Source organism: Ranitomeya imitator, chromosome 1 (assembly GCF_032444005.1).
Source record: "Ranitomeya imitator isolate aRanImi1 chromosome 1, aRanImi1.pri, whole genome shotgun sequence".
Classification (NCBI taxonomy): Eukaryota; Metazoa; Chordata; class Amphibia; order Anura; family Dendrobatidae; genus Ranitomeya; species Ranitomeya imitator.
In genome coordinates this window covers 1,212,944,461-1,212,969,945 of record NC_091282.1, presented here as the reverse complement: position 1 = coordinate 1,212,969,945, position 25,485 = coordinate 1,212,944,461, and the positions used below count along the sequence as shown (strand labels likewise).

Here is a 25,485-nt window from a genome sequence, read left to right as displayed (position 1 = left end):
TCGGGGTGTTATCTCCTGGAGTCGGGGATTATATCCTGTATATATGAATATATCGGGGTGTTATCTCCTGGAGTCGGAGGATTATATTCTGTATATATGAATATATCGGGGTGTTATCTCCTGGAGTCGGGGATTATATTCTGTATATATGAATATATCGGGGTGTTATCTCCTGGAGTCGGGGGATTATATTCTGTATATATGAATATATCGGGGTGTTATCTCCTGGAGTCGGAGGATTATATTCTGTATATATGAATATATCGGGGTGTTATCTCCTGGAGTCGGGGATTATATTCTGTATATATGAATATATCGGGGTGTTATCTCCTGGAGTCGGGGGATTATATTCTGTATATATGAATATATCGGGGTGTTATCTCCTGGAGTCGGGGATTATATTCTGTATATATGAATATATCGGGGTGTTATCTCCTGGAGTCGGGGATTATATTCTGTATATATGAATATATCGGGGTGTTATCTCCTGGAGTCGGAGGATTATATTCTGTATATATGAATATATCGGGGTGTTATCTCCTGGAGTCGGAGGATTATATTCTGTATATATGAATATATCGGGGTGTTATCTCCTGGAGTCGGGGGATTATATTCTGTATATATGAATATATCGGGGTGTTATCTCCTGGAGTCGGAGGATTATATTCTGTATATATGAATATATCGGGGTGTTATCTCCTGGAGTCGGGGATTATATTCTGTATATATGAATATATCGGGGTGTTATCTCCTGGAGTCGGGGATTATATTCTGTATATATGAATATATCGGGGTGTTATCTCCTGGAGTCGGAGGATTATATTCTGTATATATGAATATATCGGGGTGTTATCTCCTGGAGTCGGGGGATTATATTCTGTATATATGAATATATCGGGGTGTTATCTCCTGGAGTCGGGGGATTATATTCTGTATATATGAATATATCGGGGTGTTATCTCCTGGAGTCGGGGGATTATATTCTGTATATATGAATATATCGGGGTGTTATCTCCTGGAGTCGGAGGATTATATTCTGTATATATGAATATATCGGGGTGTTATCTCCTGGAGTCGGGGATTATATTCTGTATATATGAATATATCGGGGTGTTATCTCCTGGAGTCGGGGGATTATATTCTGTATATATGAATATATCGGGGTGTTATCTCCTGGAGTCGGGGATTATATTCTGTATATATGAATATATCGGGGTGTTATCTCCTGGAGTCGGGGATTATATTCTGTATATATGAATATATCGGGGTGTTATCTCCTGGAGTCGGGGGATTATATTCTGTATATATGAATATATCGGGGTGTTATCTCCTGGAGTCGGAGGATTATATTCTGTATATATGAATATATCGGGGTGTTATCTCCTGGAGTCGGAGGATTATATTCTGTATATATGAATATATCGGGGTGTTATCTCCTGGAGTCGGGGGATTATATTCTGTATATATGAATATATCGGGGTGTTATCTCCTGGAGTCGGGGATTATATTCTGTATATATGAATATATCGGGGTGTTATCTCCTGGAGTCGGGGGATTATATTCTGTATATATGAATATATCGGGGGTGTTAACTCCTGGAGTCGGGGGATTATATTCTGTATATATGAATATATCGGGGTGTTATCTCCTGGAGTCGGGGGATTATATTCTGTATATATGAATATATCGGGGTGTTATCTCCTGGAGTCGGGGATTATATTCTGTATATATGAATATATCGGGGTGTTATCTCCTGGAGTCGGGGATTATATTCTGTATATATGAATATATCGGGGTGTTATCTCCTGGAGTCGGGGGATTATATTCTGTATATATGAATATATCGGGGTGTTATCTCCTGGAGTCGGGGGATTATATTCTGTATATATGAATATATCGGGGTGTTATCTCCTGGAGTCGGAGGATTATATTCTGTATATATGAATATATCGGGGTGTTATCTCCTGGAGTCGGAGGATTATATTCTGTATATATGAATATATCGGGGTGTTATCTCCTGGAGTCGGGGATTATATTCTGTATATATGAATATATCGGGTGTTATCTCCTGGAGTCGGAGGATTATATTCTGTATATATGAATATATCGGGGTGTTATCTCCTGGAGTCGGGGGATTATATTCTGTATATATGAATATATCGGGGTGTTATCTCCTGGAGTCGGGGATTATATTCTGTATATATGAATATATCGGGGTGTTATCTCCTGGAGTCGGGGGATTATATTCTGTATATATGAATATATCGGGGTGTTATCTCCTGGAGTCGGGGATTATATTCTGTATATATGAATATATCGGGGTGTTATCTCCTGGAGTCGGGGGATTATATTCTGTATATATGAATATATCGGGGTGTTATCTCCTGGAGTCGGGGGATTATATTCTGTATATATGAATATATCGGGGTGTTATCTCCTGGAGTCGGGGGATTATATTCTGTATATATGAATATATCGGGGTGTTATCTCCTGGAGTCGGGGGATTATATTCTGTATATATGGAATATATCGGGGTGTTATCTCCTGGAGTCGGGGGATTATATTCTGTATATATGAATATATCGGGGTGTTATCTCCTGGAGTCGGGGGATTATATTCTGTATATATGAATATATCGGGGTGTTATCTCCTGGAGTCGGAGGATTATATTCTGTATATATGAATATATCGGGGTGTTATCTCCTGGAGTCGGGGGATTATATTCTGTATATATGAATATATCGGGGTGTTATCTCCTGGAGTCGGAGGATTATATTCTGTATATATGAATATATCGGGGTGTTATCTCCTGGAGTCGGGGATTATATTCTGTATATATGAATATATCGGGGTGTTATCTCCTGGAGTCGGGGGATTATATTCTGTATATATGAATATATCGGGGTGTTATCTCCTGGAGTCGGAGGATTATATTCTGTATATATGAATATATCGGGGTGTTATCTCCTGGAGTCGGAGGATTATATTCTGTATATATGAATATATCGGGGTGTTATCTCCTGGAGTCGGGGGATTATATTCTGTATATATGAATATATCGGGGTGTTATCTCCTGGAGTCGGAGGATTATATTCTGTATATATGAATATATCGGGGTGTTATCTCCTGGAGTCGGAGGATTATATTCTGTATATATGAATATATCGGGGTGTTATCTCCTGGAGTCGGGGATTATATTCTGTATATATGAATATATCGGGGTGTTATCTCCTGGAGTCGGAGGATTATATTCTGTATATATGAATATATCGGGGTGTTATCTCCTGGAGTCGGAGGATTATATTCTGTATATATGAATATATCGGGGTGTTATCTCCTGGAGTCGGGGGATTATATTCTGTATATATGAATATATCGGGGTGTTATCTCCTGGAGTCGGAGGATTATATTCTGTATATATGAATATATCGGGGTGTTATCTCCTGGAGTCGGAGGATTATATTCTGTATATATGAATATATCGGGGTGTTATCTCCTGGAGTCGGGGGATTATATTCTGTATATATGAATATATCGGGGTGTTATCTCCTGGAGTCGGAGGATTATATTCTGTATATATGAATATATCGGGGTGTTATCTCCTGGAGTCGGAGGATTATATTCTGTATATATGAATATATCGGGGTGTTATCTCCTGGAGTCGGGGGATTATATTCTGTATATATGAATATATCGGGGTGTTATCTCCTGGAGTCGGAGGATTATATTCTGTATATATGAATATATCGGGGTGTTATCTCCTGGAGTCGGGGGATTATATTCTGTATATATGAATATATCGGGGTGTTATCTCCTGGAGTCGGGGATTATATTCTGTATATATGAATATATCGGGGTGTTATCTCCTGGAGTCGGGGATTATATTCTGTATATATGAATATATCGGGGTGTTATCTCCTGGAGTCGGGGATTATATTCTGTATATATGAATATATCGGGGTGTTATCTCCTGGAGTCGGGGATTATATTCTGTATATATGAATATATCGGGGTGTTATCTCCTGGAGTCGGGGATTATATTCTGTATATATGAATATATCGGGGTGTTATCTCCTGGAGTCGGGGGATTATATTCTGTATATATGAATATATCGGGGTGTTATCTCCTGGAGTCGGGGATTATATTCTGTATATATGAATATATCGGGTGTTATCTCCTGGAGTCGGGGATTATATTCTGTATATATGAATATATCGGGGTGTTATCTCCTGGAGTCGGGGGATTATATTCTGTATATATGAATATATCGGGTGTTATCTCCTGGAGTCGGGGATTATATTCTGTATATATGAATATATCGGGTGTTATCTCCTGGAGTCGGGGATTATATTCTGTATATATGAATATATCGGGGTGTTATCTCCTGGAGTCGGGGGATTATATTCTGTATATATGAATATATCGGGTGTTATCTCCTGGAGTCGGAGGATTATATTCTGTATATATGAATATATCGGGGTGTTATCTCCTGGAGTCGGGGGATTATATTCTGTATATATGAATATATCGGGGTGTTATCTCCTGGAGTCGGGGGATTATATTCTGTATATATGAATATATCGGGGTGTTATCTCCTGGAGTCGGGGATTATATTCTGTATATATGAATATATCGGGGTGTTATCTCCTGGAGTCGGGGATTATATTCTGTATATATGAATATATCGGGGTGTTATCTCCTGGAGTCGGGGATTATATCCTGTATATATGAATATATCGGGGTGTTATCTCCTGGAGTCGGGGATTATATCTGTATATATGAATATATCGGGGTGTTATCTCCTGGAGTCGGAGGATTATATTCTGTATATATGAATATATCGGGGTGTTATCTCCTGGAGTCGGGGGATTATATTCTGTATATATGAATATATCGGGGTGTTATCTCCTGGAGTCGGAGGATTATATTCTGTATATATGAATATATCGGGGTGTTATCTCCTGGAGTCGGAGGATTATATTCTGTATATATGAATATATCGGGTGTTATCTCCTGGAGTCGGGGGATTATATTCTGTATATATGAATATATCGGGGTGTTATCTCCTGGAGTCGGAGGATTATATTCTGTATATATGAATATATCGGGGTGTTATCTCCTGGAGTCGGGGGATTATATTCTGTATATATGAATATATCGGGGTGTTATCTCCTGGAGTCGGGGATTATATTCTGTATATATGGATATATCGGGGTGTTATCTCCTGGAGTCGGAGGATTATATTCTGTATATATGAATATATCGGGGTGTTATCTCCTGGAGTCGGGGGATTATATTCTGTATATATGAATATATCGGGGTGTTATCTCCTGGAGTCGGAGGATTATATTCTGTATATATGAATATATCGGGGTGTTATCTCCTGGAGTCGGGGATTATATTCTGTATATATGAATATATCTGGGTGTTATCTCCTGGAGTCGGGGGATTATATTCTGTATATATGAATATATCGGGGTGTTATCTCCTGGAGTCGGGGATTATATTCTGTATATATGAATATATCGGGGTGTTATCTCCTGGAGTCGGGGATTATATTCTGTATATATGAATATATCGGGGTGTTATCTCCTGGAGTCGGAGGATTATATTCTGTATATATGAATATATCGGGGTGTTATCTCCTGGAGTCGGGGATTATATTCTGTATATATGAATATATCTGGGTGTTATCTCCTGGAGTCGGGGATTATATTCTGTATATATGAATATATCGGGGTGTTATCTCCTGGAGTCGGGGATTATATTCTGTATATATGAATATATCGGGGTGTTATCTCCTGGAGTCGGGGATTATATTCTGTATATATGAATATATCGGGGTGTTATCTCCTGGAGTCGGAGGATTATATTCTGTATATATGAATATATCGGGGTGTTATCTCCTGGAGTCGGAGGATTATATTCTGTATATATGAATATATCGGGGTGTTATCTCCTGGAGTCGGGGATTATATTCTGTATATATGAATATATCGGGTGTTATCTCCTGGAGTCGGGGATTATATTCTGTATATATGAATATATCGGGGTGTTATCTCCTGGAGTCGGAGGATTATATTCTGTATATATGAATATATCGGGTGTTATCTCCTGGAGTCGGAGGATTATATTCTGTATATATGAATATATCGGGGTGTTATCTCCTGGAGTCGGGGGATTATATTCTGTATATATGAATATATCGGGGTGTTATCTCCTGGAGTCGGAGGATTATATTCTGTATATATGAATATATCGGGGTGTTATCTCCTGGAGTCGGGGGATTATATTCTGTATATATGAATATATCGGGGTGTTATCTCCTGGAGTCGGGGATTATATTCTGTATATATGAATATATCGGGGTGTTATCTCCTGGAGTCGGGGGATTATATTCTGTATACATGAATATATCGGGGTGTTATCTCCTGGAGTCGGGGATTATATTCTGTATATATGAATATATCGGGGTGTTATCTCCTGGAGTCGGGGGATTATATTCTGTATATATGAATATATCGGGGTGATATCTCCTGGAGTCGGAGGATTATATTCTGTATATATGAATATATCGGGGTGTTATCTCCTGGAGTCGGGGATTATATTCTGTATATATGAATATATCGGGGTGTTATCTCCTGGAGTCGGAGGATTATATTCTGTATATATGAATATATCGGGGTGTGATCTCCTGGAGTCGGAGGATTATATTCTGTATATATGAATATATCGGGGTGTTATCTCCTGGAGTCGGGGATTATATTCTGTATATATGAATATATCGGGGTGTTATCTCCTGGAGTCGGAGGATTATATTCTGTATATATGAATATATCGGGGTGATATCTCCTGGAGTCGGAGGATTATATTCTGTATATATGAATATATCGGGGTGTTATCTCCTGGAGTCGGGGATTATATTCTGTATATATGAATATATCGGGGTGTTATCTCCTGGAGTCGGAGGATTATATTCTGTATATATGAATATATCGGGGTGTGATCTCCTGGAGTCGGAGGATTATATTCTGTATATATGAATATATCGGGGTGTTATCTCCTGGAGTCGGGAGGATTATATTCTGTATATATGAATATATCGGGGTGTTATCTCCTGGAGTCGGGGGATTATATTCTGTATATATGAATATATCGGGGTGTTATCTCCTGGAGTCGGGGGATTATATTCTGTATATATGAATATATCGGGTGTTATCTCCTGGAGTCGGGGGATTATATTCTGTATATATGAATATATCGGGGTGTTATCTCCTGGAGTCGGAGGATTATATTCTGTATATATGAATATATCGGGGTGTTATCTCCTGGAGTCGGGGGATTATATTCTTTATATATGAATATATCGGGGTGTTATCTCCTGGAGTCGGAGGATTATATTCTGTATATATGAATATATCGGGGTGTTATCTCCTGGAGTCGAGGGATTATATTCTGTATATATGAATATATCGGGGTGTTATCTCCTGGAGTCGGAGGATTATATTCTGTATATATATGAATATATCGGGGTGTTATCTCCTGGAGTCGGAGGATTATATTCTGTATATATGAATATATCGGGGTGTTATCTCCTGGAGTCGGGGATTATATTCTGTATATATGTATATATCGGGGTGTTATCTCCTGGAGTCGGGGATTATATTCTGTATATATGAATATATCGGGGTGTTATCTCCTGGAGTCGGAGGATTATATTCTGTATATATGAATATATCGGGGTGTTATCTCCTGGAGTCGGGGGATTATATTCTGTATATATGAATATATCGGGGTGTTATCTCCTGGAGTCGGGGGGATTATATTCTGTATATATGAATATATCGGGGTGTTATCTCCTGGAGTCGGAGGATTATATTCTGTATATATGAATATATCGGGGTGTTATCTCCTGGAGTCGGGGGATTATATTCTGTATATATGAATATATCGGGGTGTTATCTCCTGGAGTCTGGGGATTATATTCTGTATATATGAATATATCGGGGTGTTATCTCCTGGAGTCGGGGGATTATATTCTGTATATATGAATATATCGGGGTGTTATCTCCTGGAGTCGGGGATTATATTCTGTATATATGAATATATCGGGGTGTTATCTCCTGGAGTCGGAGGATTATATTCTGTATATATGAATATATCGGGGTGTTATCTCCTGGAGTCGGGGGGATTATATTCTGTATATATGAATATATCGGGGTGTTATCTCCTGCAGTCGGAGGATTATATTCTGTATATATGAATATATCGGGTGTTATCTCCTGGAGTCGGAGGATTATATTCTGTATATATGAATATATCGGGGTGTTATCTCCTGGAGTCGGGGGATTATATTCTGTATATATGAATATATCGGGGTGTTATCTCCTGGAGTCGGAGGATTATATTCTGTATATATGAATATATCGGGTGTTATCTCCTGGAGTCGGAGGATTATATTCTGTATATATGAATATATCGGGGTGTTATCTCCTGGAGTCGGAGGATTATATTCTGTATATATGAATATATCGGGGTGTTATCTCCTGGAGTCGGGGGATTATATTCTGTATATATGAATATATCGGGTGTTATCTCCTGGAGTCGGGGGATTATATTCTGTATATATGAATATATCGGGGTGTTATCTCCTGGAGTCGGAGGATTATATTCTGTATATATGAATATATCGGAGTGTTATCTCCTGGAGTCGGGGATTATATTCTGTATATATGAATATATCGGGGTGTTATCTCCTGGAGTCGGAGGATTATATTCTGTATATATGAATATATCGGGGTGTTATCTCCTGGAGTCGGAGGATTATATTCTGTATATATGAATATATCGGGGTGTTATCTCCTGGAGTCGGGGATTATATTCTCTATATATGAATATATCGGGGTGTTATCTCCTGGAGTCGGGGGATTATATTCTGTATATATGAATATATCGGGTGTTATCTCCTGGAGTCGGGGGATTATATTCTGTATATATGAATATATCGGGTGTTATCTCCTGGAGTCGGGGATTATATTCTGTATATATGAATATATCGGGGTGTTATCTCCTGGAGTCGGAGGATTATATTCTGTATATATGAATATATCGGGGTGTTATCTCCTGGAGTCGGGGATTATATTCTGTATATATGAATATATCGGGGTGTTATCTCCTGGAGTCGGAGATTATATTCTGTATATATGAATATATCGGGGTGTTATCTCCTGGAGTCGGGGGATTATATTCTGTATATATGAATATATCGGGGTGTTATCTCCTGGAGTCGGGGATTATATTCTGTATATATGAATATATCGGGTGTTATCTCCTGGAGTCGGAGGATTATATTCTGTATATATGAATATATCGGGGTGTTATCTCCTGGAGTCGGGGGATTATATTCTGTATATATGAATATATCGGGGTGTTATCTCCTGGAGTCGGAGGATTATATTCTGTATATATGAATATATCGGGGTGTTATCTCCTGGAGTCGGAGGATTATATTCTGTATATATGAATATATCGGGGTGTTATCTCCTGGAGTCGGGGATTATATTCTGTATATATGAATATATCGGGGTGTTATCTCCTGGAGTCGGAGATTATATTCTGTATATATGAATATATCGGGGTGTTATCTCCTGGAGTCGGGGGATTATATTCTGTATATATGAATATATCGGGGTGTTATCTCCTGGAGTCGGGGGATTATATTCTGTATATATGAATATATCGGGTGTTATCTCCTGGAGTCGTATTCTGTATATATGAATATATCGGGGTGTTATCTCCTGGAGTCGGGGGATTATATTCTGTATATATGAATATATCGGGGTGTTATCTCCTGGAGTCGGGGATTATATTCTGTATATATGAATATATCGGGGTGTTATCTCCTGGAGTCGGAGGATTATATTCTGTATATATGAATATATCGGGATGTTATATCCTGGAGTCGGAGGATTATATTCTGTATATATGAATATATCGGGGTGTTATCTCCTGGAGTCGGAGGATTATATTCTGTATATATGAATATATCGGGGTGTTATCTCCTGGAGTCGGAGGATTATATTCTGTATATATGAATATATCGGGGTGTTATCTCCTGGAGTCGGAGGATTATATTCTGTATATATGAATATATCGGGGTGTTATCTCCTGGAGTCGGGGGGATTATATTCTGTATATATGAATATATCGGGGTGTTATCTCCTGGAGTCGGAGGATTATATTCTGTATATATGAATATATCGGGGTGTTATCTCCTGGAGTCGGGGATTATATTCTGTATATATGAATATATCGGGGTGTTATCTCCTGGAGTCGGGGATTATATTCTGTATATATGAATATATCGGGGTGTTATCTCCTGGAGTCTGGGGATTATATTCTGTATGTATGAATATATCGGGGTGTTATCTCCTGGAGTCGGGGGATTATATTCTGTATATATGAATATATCGGGGTGTTATATCCTGGAGTCGGAGGATTATATTCTGTATATATGAATATATCGGGATGTTATATCCTGGAGTCGGAGGATTATATTCTGTATATATGAATATATCGGGGTGTTATCTCCTGGAGTCGGGGATTATATTCTGTATATATGAATATATCGGGGTGTTATCTCCTGGAGTCGGGGATTATATTCTGTATATATGAATATATCGGGGTGTTATCTCCTGGAGTCGGGGGATTATATTCTGTATATATGAATATATCGGGGTGTTATCTCCTGGAGTCGGGGGATTATATTCTGTATATATGAATATATCGGGGTGTTATCTCCTGGAGTCGGGGGATTATATTCTGTATATATGAATATATCGGGGTGTTATCTCCTGGAGTCGGAGGATTATATTCTGTATATATGAATATATCGGGGTGTTATCTCCTGGAGTCGGGGGATTATATTCTGTATATATGAATATATCGGGGTGTTATCTCCTGGAGTCGGGGGGATTATATTCTGTATATATGAATATATCGGGGTGTTATCTCCTGGAGTCGGAGGATTATATTCTGTATATATGAATATATCGGGGTGTTATCTCCTGGAGTCGGAGGATTATATTCTGTATATATGAATATATCGGGGTGTTATCTACTGGAGTCGGGGGATTATATTCTGTATATATGAATATATCGGGGTGTTATCTCCTGGAGTCGGGGGATTATATTCTGTATATATGAATATATCGGGGTGTTATCTCCTGGAGTCGGGGATTATATTCTGTATATATGAATATATCGGGATGTTATATCCTGGAGTCGGAGGATTATATTCTGTATATATGAATATATCGGGGTGTTATCTCCTGGAGTCGGGGATTATATTCTGTATATATGAATATATCGGGGTGTTATCTCCTGGAGTCGGAGGATTATATTCTGTATATATGAATATATCGGGATGTTATATCCTGGAGTCGGAGGATTATATTCTGTATATATGTATATATCGGGGTGTTATCTCCTGGAGTCGGGGATTATATTCTGTATATATGAATATATCGGGGTGTTATCTCCTGGAGTCGGGGGATTATATTCTGTATATATGAATATATCGGGGTGTTATCTCCTGGAGTCGGGGGATTATATTCTGTATATATGAATATATCGGGGTGTTATCTCCTGGAGTCGGAGGATTATATTCTGTATATATGAATATATCGGGATGTTATATCCTGGAGTCGGGGGATTATATTCTGTATATATGAATATATCGGGGTGTTATCTCCTGGAGTCGGAGGATTATATTCTGTATATATGAATATATCGGGGTGTTATCTACTGGAGTAGGGGGATTACATTCTGTATATATGAATATATCGGGGTGTTATCTCCTGGAGTCGGGGGATTACATTCTGTATATATGAATATATCGGGGTGTTATCTCCTGGAGTCGGAGGATTATATTCTGTATATATGAATATATCGGGGTGTTATCTCCTGGAGTCGGAGGATTATATTCTGTATATATGAATATATCGGGGTGTTATCTCCTGGAGTCGGGGGATTATATTCTGTATATATGAATATATCGGGGTGTTATCTCCTGGAGTCGGGGATTATATTCTGTATATTTGAATATATCGGGGTGTTATCTCCTGGAGTCGGGGGATTATATTCTGTATATATGAATATATCGGGGTGTTATCTCCTGGAGTCGGAGGATTATATTATGTATATATGAATATATCGGGGTGTTATCTCCTGGAGTCGGAGGATTATATTCTGTATATATGAATATATCGGGGTGTTATCTCCTGGAGTCGGAGGATTATATTCTGTATATATGAATATATCGGGGTGTTATCTCCTGGAGTCGGGGGATTATATTCTGTATATATGAATATATCGGGGTGTTATCTCCTGGAGTCGGAGGATTATATTATGTATATATGAATATATCGGGGTGTTATCTCCTGGAGTCGGAGGATTATATTCTGTATATATGAATATATCGGGGTGTTATCCCCTGGAGTCGGGGATTATATTCTGTATATGAATATATCGGGGTGTTATCTGCTGGAGTCGGAGGATTATATTCTGTATATATGAATATATCGGGGTGTTATCTGCTGGAGTCGGAGGATTATATTCTGTATATATGAATATATCGGGGTGTTATCTGCTGGAGTCGGGGGATTATATTCTGTATATATGAATATATCGGGGTGTTATCTGCTGGAGTCGGAGGATTATATTCTGTATATATGAATATATCGGGGTGTTATCTCCTGGAGTCGGAGGATTATATTCTGTATATATGAATATATCGGGGTGTTATCTCCTGGAGTCGGAGGATTATATTCTGTATATATGAATATATCGGGGTGTTATCTGCTGGAGTCGGAGGATTATATTCTGTATATATGAATATATCGGGTGTTATCTCCTGGAGTCGGGGGATTATATTCTGTATATATGACTATATCGGGGTGTTATCTCCTGGAGTCGGAGGATTATATTCTGTATATATGAATATATCGGGGTGTTATCTCCTGGAGTCGGGGGATTATATTCTGTATATATGAATATATCGGGGTGTTATCTCCTGGAGTCGGGGATTATATTCTGTATATATGAATATATCGGGGTGTTATCTCCTGGAGTCGGAGGATTATATTCTGTATATATGAATATATCGGGGTGTTATCTCCTGGAGTCGGGGGATTATATTCTGTATATATGAATATATCGGGGTGTTATCTCCTGGAGTCGGGGGATTATATTCTGTATATATGAATATATCGGGGTGTTATCTCCTGGAGTCGGGGGATTATATTCTGTATATATGAATATATCGGGGTGTTATCTCCTGGAGTCGGGGGATTATATTCTGTATATATGAATATATCGGGGTGTTATCTCCTGGAGTCGGGGATTATATTCTGTATATATATGAATATATCGGGGTGTTATCTCCTGAAGTCGGAGGATTATATTCAGTATATATGAATATATATCGGGGTGTTATCTCCTGGAGTCGGGGGATTATATTCTGTATATATGAATATATCGGGGTGTTATCTCCTGGAGTCGGAGGATTATATTCTGTATATTTGAATATATCGGGGTGTTATCTCCTGGAGTCTGGGGATTATATTCTGTATGTATGAATATATCGGGGTGTTATCTCCTGGAGTCGGGGGATTATATTCTGTATATATCGGGGTGTTATCTCCTGGAGTCGGGGGATTATATTCTGAATATATCGGGGTGTTATCTCCTGGAGTCGGGGGATTATATTCTGTATATATCGGGGTGTTATCTCCTGGAGTCGGGGGATTATATTCTGTATATATCGAGGTGTTATCTCCTGGAGTCGGGGGATTATATTCTGTATATATCGGGGTGTTATCTCCTGGAGTCGGGGGATTATATTCTGTATATATCGGGGTGTTATCTCCTGGAGTCGGAGGATTATATTCTGTATATATGAATATATCGTGGTGTTATCTCCTGGAGTCGGGGGATTATATTCTGTATATATGAATATATCGGGGTGTTATCTCCTGGAGTCGGAGGATTATATTCTGTATATATGAATATATCGGGGTGTTATCTCCTGGAGTCGGGGGATTATATTCTGTATATATGAATATATCGGGGTGTTATCTCCTGGAGTCGGAGGATTATATTCTGTATATATGAATATATCGGGGTGTTATCTCCTGGAGTCGGGGGGATTATATTCTGTATATATGAATATATTGGGGTGTTATCTCCTGGAGTCGGGGGATTATATTCTGTATATATGAATATATCGGGGTGTTATCTCCTGGAGTCGGAGGATTATATTCTGTATATATGAATATATCGGGGTGTTATCTCCTGGAGTCGGGGGATTATATTCTGTATATATGAATATATCGGGGTGTTATCTCCTGGAGTCGGGGGATTATATTCTGTATATATGAATATATCGGGTGTTATCTCCTGGAGTCGGGGGATTATATTCTGTATATATGAATATATCGGGGTGTTATCTCCTGGAGTCGGAGGATTATATTCTGTATATATGAATATATCGGGGTGTTATCTCCTGGAGTCGGGGGATTATATTCTGTATATATGAATATATCGGGGTGTTATCTCCTGGAGTCGGGGGATTATATTCTGTATATATGAATATATCGGGTGTTATCTCCTGGAGTCGGGGGATTATATTCTGTATATATGAATATATCGGGGTGTTATCTCCTGGAGTCGGAGGATTATATTCTGTATATATGAATATATCGGGTTGTTATCTCCTGGAGTCGGGGGATTATATTCTGTATATATGAATATATCGGGGTGTTATCTCCTGGAGTCTGGGGATTATATTCTGTATATATGAATATATCGGGGTGTTATCTCCTGGAGTCGGGGGATTATATTCTGTATATATCGGGGTGTTATCTCCTGGAGTCGGGGGATTATATTCTGTATATATCGGGGTGTTATCTCCTGGAGTCGGGGGATTATATTCTGTATATATCGGGGTGTTATCTCCTGGAGTCGGGGGATTATATTTTGTATATATCGGGGTGTTATCTCCTGGAGTCGGGGATTATATTCTGTATATATCGGGGTGTTATCTCCTGGAGTCGGGGGATTTTATTCTGTATATATCGGGGTGTTATCTCCTGGAATCGGGGGATTATATTCTGTATATATCGGGGTGTTATCTCCTGTAGTCGGGGGATTATATTCTGTATATATCGGGGTGTTATCTCCTGGAGTCGGGGGATTATATTCTGTATATATCGGGTGTTATCTCCTGGAGTCGGGGGATTATATTCTGTATATATCGGGGTGTTATCTCATGGAGTCGGGGGATTATATTCTGTATATATCGGGGTGTTATCTCCTGGAGTCGGGGGATTATATTCTGTATATATCGGGGTGTTTTCTCCTGGAGTCGGGGGATTATATTCTGTATATATTGGGGTGTTATCTCCTGGAGTCGGGGGATTATATTCTGTATATATGAATATATCGGGGTGTTATCTCCTGGAGTCGGGGGATTATATTCTGTATATATTGGGGTGTTATCTCCTGGAGTCGGGGGATTATATTCTGTATATATCGGGGTGTTATCTCCTGGAGTCGGGGGATTATATTCTGTATATATCGGGTGTTATCTCCTGGAGTCGGGGGATTATATTCTGTATATATGAATATATCGGGGTGTTATCTCCTGGAGTCGGGGGATTATATTCTGTATATATGAATATATCGGGTGTATCGGGATGTTATCTCCTGGAGTCGGGGGATTATATTCTGTATATATGAATATATCGGGGTGTTTTCTCCTGGAGTCGGGGGATTATATTCTGTATATATTGGGGTGTTATCTCCTGGAGTCGGGGGATTATATTCTGTATATATCGGGGTGTTATCTCCTGGAGTCGGGGGATTATATTCTGTATATATTGGGGTGTTATCTCCTGGAGTCGGGGGATTATATTCTGTATATATGAATATATCGGGGTGTTATCTCCTGGAGTCGGGGGATTATATTCTGTATATATTGGGGTGTTATCTCCTGGAGTCGGGGGATTATATTCTGTATATATCGGGGTGTTATCTCCTGGAGTCGGGGATTATATTCTGTATATATCGGGGTTTTATCTCCTGGAGTCGGGGGATTATATTCTGTATATATCGGGGTGTTATCTCCTGGAGTCGGGGGATTATATTCTGTATATATTGGGGTGTTATCTCCTGGAGTCGGGGGATTATATTCTGTATATATTGGGGTGTTATCTCCTGGAGTCGGGGGATTATATTCTGTATATATTGGGGTGTTATCTCCTGGAGTCGGGGGATTATATTCTGTATATATTGGGGTGTTATCTCCTGGAGTCGGGGGATTATATTCTGTATATATTGGGGTGTTATCTCCTGGAGTCGGGGGATTATATTCTGTATATATTGGGGTGTTATCTCCTGGAGTCGGGGGATTATATTCTGTATATATCGGGGTGTTATCTCCTGGAGTCGGGGGATTATATTCTGTATATATTGGGGTGTTATCTCCTGGAGTCGGGGGATTATATTCTGTATATATCGGGTGTTATCTCCTGGAGTCGGGGATTATATTCTGTATATATGAATATATCGGGGTGTTATCTCCTGGAGTCGGAGGATTATATTCTGTATATATGAATATATCGGGGTGTTATCTCCTGAAGTCGGAGGATTATATTCTGTATATATGAATATAACGGGGTGTTATCTCCTGGAGTCGGAGGATTATATTCTGTATATATGAATATAACGGGGTGTTATCTCCTGGAGTCGGGGATTATATTCTGTATATATGAATATATCGGGGTGTTATCTCCTGAAGTCGGAGGATTATATTCTGTATATATGAATATAACGGGGTGTTATCTCCTGGAGTCGGAGGATTATATTCTGTATATATGAATATATCGGGGTGTTATCTCCTGGAGTCGGAGGATTATATTCTGTATATATGAATATATCGGGGTGTTATCTCCTGGAGTCGGGGGATTATATTCTGTATATATGAATATATTGGGGTGTTATCTCCTGGAGTCGGGGGATTATATTCTGTATATATCGGGGTGTTATCTCCTGGAGTCGGGGATTTTATTCTGTATATATCGGGGTGTTATCTCCTGGAGTCGGGGGATTATATTCTGTATATATCGGGGTGTTATCTCCTGGAGTCGGGGGATTATATTCTGTATATATCGGGGTGTTATCTCCTGGAGTCGGGGGATTATATTCTGTATATATCGGGTGTTATCTCCTGGAGTCGGGGGATTATATTCTGTATATATCGGGGTGTTATCTCCTGGAGTCGGGGATTATATTCTGTATATATGAATATATCGGGGTGTTATCTCCTGGAGTCGGGGATTATATTCTGTATATATGAATATATCGGGGTGTTATCTCCTGGAGTCAGGGGATTATATTCTGTATATATGAATATATCGGGGTGTTATCTCCTGGAGTCGGGGATTATATTCTGTATATATGAATATAACGGGGTGTTATCTCCTGGAGTCGGAGGATTATATTCTGTATATATGAATATATCTGGGTGTTATCTCCTGGAGTCGGGGATTATATTCTGTATATATGAATATATCGGGGTGTTATCTCCTGAAGTCGGAGGATTATATTCTGTATATATGAATATAACGGGGTGTTATCTCCTGGAGTCGGAGGATTATATTCTGTATATATGAATATATCGGGGTGTTATCTCCTGGAGTCGGGGATTATATTCTGTATATATGAATATATCGGGGTGTTATCTCCTGGAGTCGGGGGATTATATTCTGTATATATGAATATATCGGGGTGTTATCTCCTGGAGTCGGAGGATTATATTCTGTATATATGAATATATCGGGGTGTTATCTCCTGGAGTCGGAGGATTATATTCTGTATATATGAATATATCGGGGTGTTATCTCCTGGAGTCGGGGATTATATTCTGTATATATGAATATATCGGGGTGTTATCTCCTGGAGTCGGGGGATTATATTCTGTATATATGAATATATCGGGGTGTTATCTCCTGGAGTCGGGGGATTATATTCTGTATATATGAATATATCGGGGTGTTATCTCCTGGAGTCGGGGGATTATATTCTGTATATATGAATATATCGGGGTGTTATCTCCTGGAGTCGGAGGATTATATTCTGTATATATGAATATATCGGGGTGTTATCTCCTGGAGTCGGAGGATTATATTCTGTATATATGAATATATCGGGGTGTTATCTCCTGGAGTCGGGGATTATATTCTGTATATATGAATATATCGGGGTGTTATCTCCTGGAGTCGGAGGATTATATTCTGTATATATGAATATATCGGGGTGTTATCTCCTGGAGTCGGGGGATTATATTCTGTATATATGAATATATTGGGGTGTTATCTCCTGGAGTCGGGGGATTATATTCTGTATATATGAATATATCGGGGTGTTATCTCCTGGAGTCGGGGATTATATTCTGTATATATGAATATATCGGGGTGTTATCTCCTGGAGTCGGGGATTATATTCTGTATATATGAATATATCGGGGTGTTATCTCCTGGAGTCGGGGATTATATTCTGTATATATGAATATATCGGGGTGTTATCTCCTGGAGTCGGAGGATTATATTCTGTATATATGAATATATCGGGGTGTTATCTCCTGGAGTCGGGGGATTATATTCTGTATATATGAATATATCGGGGTGTTATCTCCTGGAGTCGGAGGATTATATTCTGTATATATGAATATATCGGAGTGTTATCTCCTGGAGTCGGGGGATTATATTCTGTATATATGAATATATCGGGGTGTTATCTCCTGGAGTCGGGGGATTATATTCTGTATATATGAATATATCGGGGTGTTATCTCCTGGAGTCGGAGGATTATATTCTGTATATATGAATATATCGGGGTGTTATCTCCTGGAGTCGGGGGATTATATTCTGTATATATGAATATATCGGGGTGTTATCTCCTGGAGTCGGAGGATTATATTCTGTATATATGAATATATCGGGTGTTATCTCCTGGAGTCGGGGGATTATATTCTGTATATATGAATATATCGGGTGTTATCTCCTGGAGTCGGGGGATTATATTCTGTATATATGAATATATCGGGGTGTTATCTCCTGGAGTCGGGGGATTATATTCTGTATATATGAATATATCGGGGTGTTATCTCCTGGAGTCGGAGGATTATATTCTGTATATATGAATATATCGGAGTGTTATCTCCTGGAGTCGGGGGATTATATTCTGTATATATGAATATATCGGGTGTTATCTCCTGGAGTCGGGGGATTATATTCTGAATATATCGGGGTGTTATCTCCTGGATTCGGGGGATTATATTATATGTTAAGACTGCCCGAGGTGCTTCCTTGGCGTCTGTCAGTAAGGAGGGTGATGTTACTGATGTTTCGTTTCATTCCCCTGAACCTTCTGCTAAACTCCCTGGCACCTTCTCCGGTGAGAAGGAAAAGTTCCGTGTGTTCAGGGAAGTTGTCAGTTGTTGTTTTCCCTTAGACCCTGATCTTTGGAGATGAGAGTCAGCGGGTGGGAATTATCATATCTTTACTCAGGGCAGGTTCGCAGTCTTGGGCCTTTTCTCTACCCCCGATAGTCCCAGAGAGAGTCTGTGGTTTTTTGATGCCCTAGGACTAATTTATGATGACCCTGACGACCGGGTTAGATTAGCAGAGGACACAATCATTGGTCTCTCTCAGGGGAAGCTCTCTGCCGAGTGGCACTGCTCAGAATTTAGGCGATGGTCCCCTGAGGTGTCCTGAAACGAATTTTGGAGGGGACTATCTGATCATCTGAAGGATGCTCTGGCCCTTCATCCACTTTCCATTTCCCTGGATGGGGCAGTGATGCAGGCTGTCCATATGGATCAGAGACTATGGGAGAGAGGAGTCATGTGTGGCGCCCCAGGGTCCTGGTCGTCACCGTAGCATTGCTTTCCTCACGGCGAGAGTGATGTTACAATTGGAAGCGATGAAGGATATCTTTTATCAGGTAACCACCATACACAAAACATGTTCACACTCCAGGCCACAAGGGGGAGCTTTTGATCCTATTGCTAGGTGACTCCCCTGCATATGCAGATATATTGTGTTTTGGAGGGAAAGTGAGTTCAGTTTCAGTCAGAAAGTGCCAGGAAGCAGACTGGAGAAGTCAGAGGCAGGAAGAACCTATGAAGGGGCCGTGTAGTCTGAAGTACTGCAGCTCCTGGAAAGAGACATACAGAAAGCCGAACATTCAGTGAGCTTGAAGGAGAGTGAAGCAGAATAACATTAGGGGAGACCAGCTACGAGCATACTACCTCCTTCTACATAGTAACATAGTAACATAGTTAGTAAGGCCGAAAAAAGACATTTGTCCATCCAGTTCAGCCTATATTCCATCATAATAAATCCCCAGATCTACGTCCTTCTACAGAACCTAATAATTGTATGATACAATATTGTTCTGCTCCAGGAAGACATCCAGGCCTCTCTTGAACCCCTCGACTGAGTTCGCCATCACCACCTCCTCAGGCAAGCAATTCCAGATTCTCACTGCCCTAACAGTAAAGAATCCTCTTCTATGTTGGTGGAAAAACCTTCTCTCCTCCAGACGCATAGAATGCCCCCTTGTGCCCGTCACCTTCCTTGGTATAAACAGATCCTCAGCGAGATATTTGTATTGTCCCCTTATATACTTATACATGGTTATTAGATCGCCCCTCAGTCGTCTTTTTTCTAGACTAAATAATCCTAATTTCGCTAATCTATCTGGGTATTGTAGTTCTCCCATCCCCTTTATTAATTTTGTTGCCCTCCTTTGTACTCTCTCTAGTTCCATTATATCCTTCCTGAGCACCGGTGCCCAAAACTGGACACAGTACTCCATGTGCGGTCTAACTAGGGATTTGTACAGAGGCAGTATAATGCTCTCATCATGTGTATCCAGACCTCTTTTAATGCACCCCATGATCCTGTTTGCCTTGGCAGCTGCTGCCTGGCACTGGCTGCTCCAGGTAAGTTTATCATTAACTAGGATCCCCAAGTCCTTCTCCCTGTCAGATTTACCCAGTGGTTTCCCGTTCAGTGTGTAATGGTGATATTGATTCCCTCTTCCCATGTGTATAACCTTACATTTATCATTGTTAAACCTCATCTGCCACCTTTCAGCCCAAGTTTCCAACTTATCCAGATCCATCTGTAGCAGAATACTATCTTCTCTTGTATTAACTGCTTTACATAGTTTTGTATCATCTGCAAATATCGATATTTTACTGTGTAAACCTTCTACCAGATCATTAATGAATATGTTGAAGAGAACAGGTCCCAATACCGACCCCTGCGGTACCCCACTGGTCACAGCGACCCAGTTAGAGACTATACCATTTATAACCACCCTCTGCTTTCTATCACTAAGCCAGTTACTAACCCATTTACACACATTTTCCCCCAGACCAAGCATTCTCATTTTGTGTACCAACCTCTTGTGCGGCACGGTATCAAACGCTTTGGAAAAATCGAGATATACCACGTCCAATGACTCACCGTGGTCCAGCCTATAGCTTACCTCTTCATAAAAACTGATTAGATTGGTTTGACAGGAGCGATTTCTCATAAACCCATGCTGATATGGAGTTAAACAGTTATTCTCATTGAATAACTGAGGCGCAGATAACCGGTAGCCGGACCACCAAGGTTGTAATGGACTCTACGACTTACAGCAGAGACCGGCAGAACAGCTGAATTGCAAGTTACCTGTCCGCCACACACAACGGAAGACACAGTAAAACATAGAGCTCGGGACGTGCTAGAGTCCCTGTAAAAAGGCTCGAGTTACCTGTCATACAGGTATTGTCCTATCCTATATGGGGGACAGAGAAGAACTGTGAGGACCTTATGTGAAGACATAGGCAGTAAGGGACTACAACACCACCGCGCTAGATGTAGGCTTTCAAATCCACCTGGTAAAGGGGACTCTGGATTCGCTTCCAAGCCAGCCAGACCCTGCCTGCCCTGTGATCTGGTGCCCTGGACTGTGGCTGCCTGAAGTCTTCAGTAAACTAGGTAAAGAGACTGCAAACCTGTGTCCTCATTCTTTACTGCACCATTCTCCATCTACACACCAGGAGCCCTGGGGATACACTTCACCTGTGGGAAGTTATACCATCCCAGCTGCCATTACATCACCCCAGCGGACCCTTTAAAGCAGCGTCGGTCCCCACTGACCAAATACCACAGGTGGCGTCACGAACATAAACTCTATTCAATTTCCCCTTTTACATGGGCGCCCAGGGCAATGGACCGGGTCATCACCGTTGTTCAATTTTGCCTCAGAGTGCTCTGGGAGTTCCATGACTCAACCCTGAGTGGGCATCCTGGGATCTCAGCCACCCGTAAAGCCATCACTAGGTTGTTTTGGTGGTCGTCTTTGACCTCGGATGTTGTGAGATTTTTGTCTGCCTGTGAGTTATGTGCTCATGCCAAAAACTCCCATAACTTGCCGGCTGGGGAATTGGTGCCTTTGCCGATTCCAGATAGACCATGGACTCATCTGTCCATGGATTTTATCACCGATCTTCCCCCTTCTAATGGTAATACCGTCATCTGGGTGCTTGTGGACAGATTTAGTAAGCAGGCGCATTTTATACCTTTAACAGGTCTGCCCAATGCTGAAACTTTATCTAGATTGTTTGTTGAACATGTGGTGTAGTTGCATGGTGTGCCTTTGAGTGTGGGCTCGGATAGGGGGGTACAGTTTCTGTCCAAGTTTTGGAGGGCGTTTTGTAAAAGGTTGGGGGTCTGTTTGACTTTTTCATCCGCTTACCATCCGGAGACTAATCGTCAAGCTGAGGGGACCAGTCAGTCTCTGGAACAAATTTTGTGTGGTCTGACTGCTGCCCGGCAGGATGATTGGGTCTCCTCTTTACCTTTGGCAGAGTTTGCTTTTAACAACTGCATTAATCAGTCCATGGGCACCTTCCTTTTTTTCTGCAATTATGGTTTTCACCCTCATTTTGGGGAGTTTTCTCAATTAGATTCGGGGTGTCCCTGGGCAGATTTGGCTATCCGGCGGTTGGGGGAGGTGTGGAAGGAGGTCCAGAAGAATATTGGGGAGGCTCAGGGCAAATATAATAAATTTTTAGCTGACAAAAGATCTGTGGGGCCTGTATTCCGGGTAGGGGATAAGGCTTGGTTATCTACCAGGAATATTAGACTTAGGGTCTAATCTACCCGGAATATTAGACTTAGACCTTCTGCTAAATTGGGGCCTAAGTTCATTGGTCCTTATGAGATTATGGAAGTGGTCAATCCTGTGGCTTTCCATTTGCATCTTCCACCATCTCTACGGATCCCCAATGTATTCCATAAAGCCCTTTTGAAACTGTTGGGGTCTTCCTTTGAGGGGTCTCCATCTTCCCCGCCTCCGTTCTCGGTAAATGGGCAAGATGAGTATGAAGTGGAACAGATTGTGGACTCTCAGATGGTCTGTCGTTCTCTTCAATATCTTGTTCATTGGAGAGGTTATGGTCCTGAGGACCGGTCATTGGTTCCAGCGCGTTCGGTCCATGCGGAGCGGTTGGTCCGGGCCTTTCATGCCAGATATCCTGAGAAGCCTGAGGGCCCAGTGGCCCCCAGTTGGGAGGAGGGTACTGTCATGATCCAGGTCATGGTTTGCTTTCTACTTTCCGACCTGGTCAGGCAGGGGTTAATTTTCTCTGCTTGACTTATGACCTGTGCATCCATCTCCCGTTTCTGTTTTGGATTTTTCTGTCTGGCTCTGACTTTTGGCGTGTATATGGCTGTGCTTTCATCTTGTCCTCTTGTTACCACGCTCCCAACCGGCTTTTGACCTCTGGCTTGCTTCAGACCTTGCTCCTGCCTTCCCCTCTGACACTGCATTCCTGGCTGTTGCTGACTTGGACTTGTACGACCTCTCTACTGCCCCCTAGTGGTGTTTGCTCAGCTCTACTGGTCTTCGTTTGAGGTGAGCTCCTGTTACCTCCCTTCCTCGCCCTCTGGTGGTTGTTCCTGTATTGCACGACAACATCATTATTTGTAGCATAGCAGTGAAATGGGTGAAATAAACTTCTGAATTAAGAGGATGGGAGAATAGAAGAAAGGATTACCGTTGTGTGTGCAGATCGTCAGATGGGATTCATGTGGAGGGGGTGGATCGAATTTTCCATAGCCGAGTGGACGTATAATAATAATAATAATTTTATTTATATAGTGCCAACATATTCCGCAGCGCTTTACAATTATAGATAATGATGGTAGACGGTGGTGGATTCATGAGTAGATAAGCCCTTTCATCATACATGTTTTCTTATTTCAGCTACACTCCCAGCCTTTTCGTCTCGGAGGATTGGCCATCCATATCAGAACCGTACGCCCCCAAAAAGGAAAAAACCCCGAACTTCATTCAGTCGACTCCAGATCTGTGAGCTGGAGAAGAGATTCCACCGACAGAAGTACCTGGCGTCTGCCGAAAGAGCCACTCTGGCCAAATCCCTGCATATGAGTGACTCGCAAGTCAAAACATGGTTCCAAAACCGCAGGACAAAGTGGAGGTGAGAGGATGGGAGGGCATGCGGGACAAAGCAGGGTCTTCTTCATGGAGCCATCATTATCAAATATTTCTCACGATAGGACATATTTACACATGTTTGAGTCGCCCAGCCAGGGCAGTGGGGTACTCGGGACCGGGTCCGGTCTCAAGGGGGATGTCACAGTGGCTGCGACCCGGTCCGTGGCCCTGAGGCTCAATGTTAAATAGGAACGGTCTTTAAAGGGGAATTGTGAATAAGTCTGTCGTGACACCACCTGTGGTGTTCGGTCAATAGTGGGACTGACGCTGCTTTAAAGGGGTCCTCTGGGAGATGTTGTTGCAGCGCTGATGGTTTACTTCCCACAGGTGAAGCGGGGTCCCCAGGGGTCCTATAATGTATGGTGATGATGATGTACGCCGGACAATGAGTAAAGGACACAAGTTATAAAGTCTTTGCCTGGTTTACTGAAGATGTAGTAGTCCACAGTCCAGGGTACCAGGCACAAGTGTCCTATGGTCCAGCCGCCTCAGAGGCAATGGGAGAATCTCCTTCCCAGTTGAGGTCCGTGAATATGAAGTCCCTGCTGCCTGAAGCTTTCTGCAGAGTCCTCTTTTCCCCTCTCCTGAGACAGGTACCTGCATATGATGGACAGCTTGAGCCTTTTTACAGGGACTCTATCATGCCCCAGGCTCTTGAGGTGCTGCTGCGTCTCAGGCATGGTGTAGGCCAATTACTTACATTTCTCGGCCCTCCGGTTCTGCTCTGTCTTAGAGTCCCACAAAAGCCTCGGGCTCCCGGTTCCCGGCTACTGCACTCTGGCTCTGAGGGTGTCCTTCCGCTGTTCTGAGTCACCCGCCAGGGCAGTGGGGTACTTGGTACCGGG

The 25,485-nt window shown here is 41.1% G+C and overlaps 1 protein-coding gene across 1 annotated transcript in view; it reads left to right on the top strand.

Annotated features, from left to right (window-relative positions):
- Window positions 1-25,485, top strand: part of TLX2 (T cell leukemia homeobox 2) — a 47,176-nt gene that overhangs the window by 10,683 nt on the left and 11,008 nt on the right. Inside the window, exon 2 of the mRNA XM_069745824.1 lies at window positions 24,389-24,623. Within this exon, the coding sequence (XP_069601925.1) occupies window positions 24,389-24,623 (235 nt within the window). The remainder of the gene's footprint in view (window positions 1-24,388; window positions 24,624-25,485) is intronic.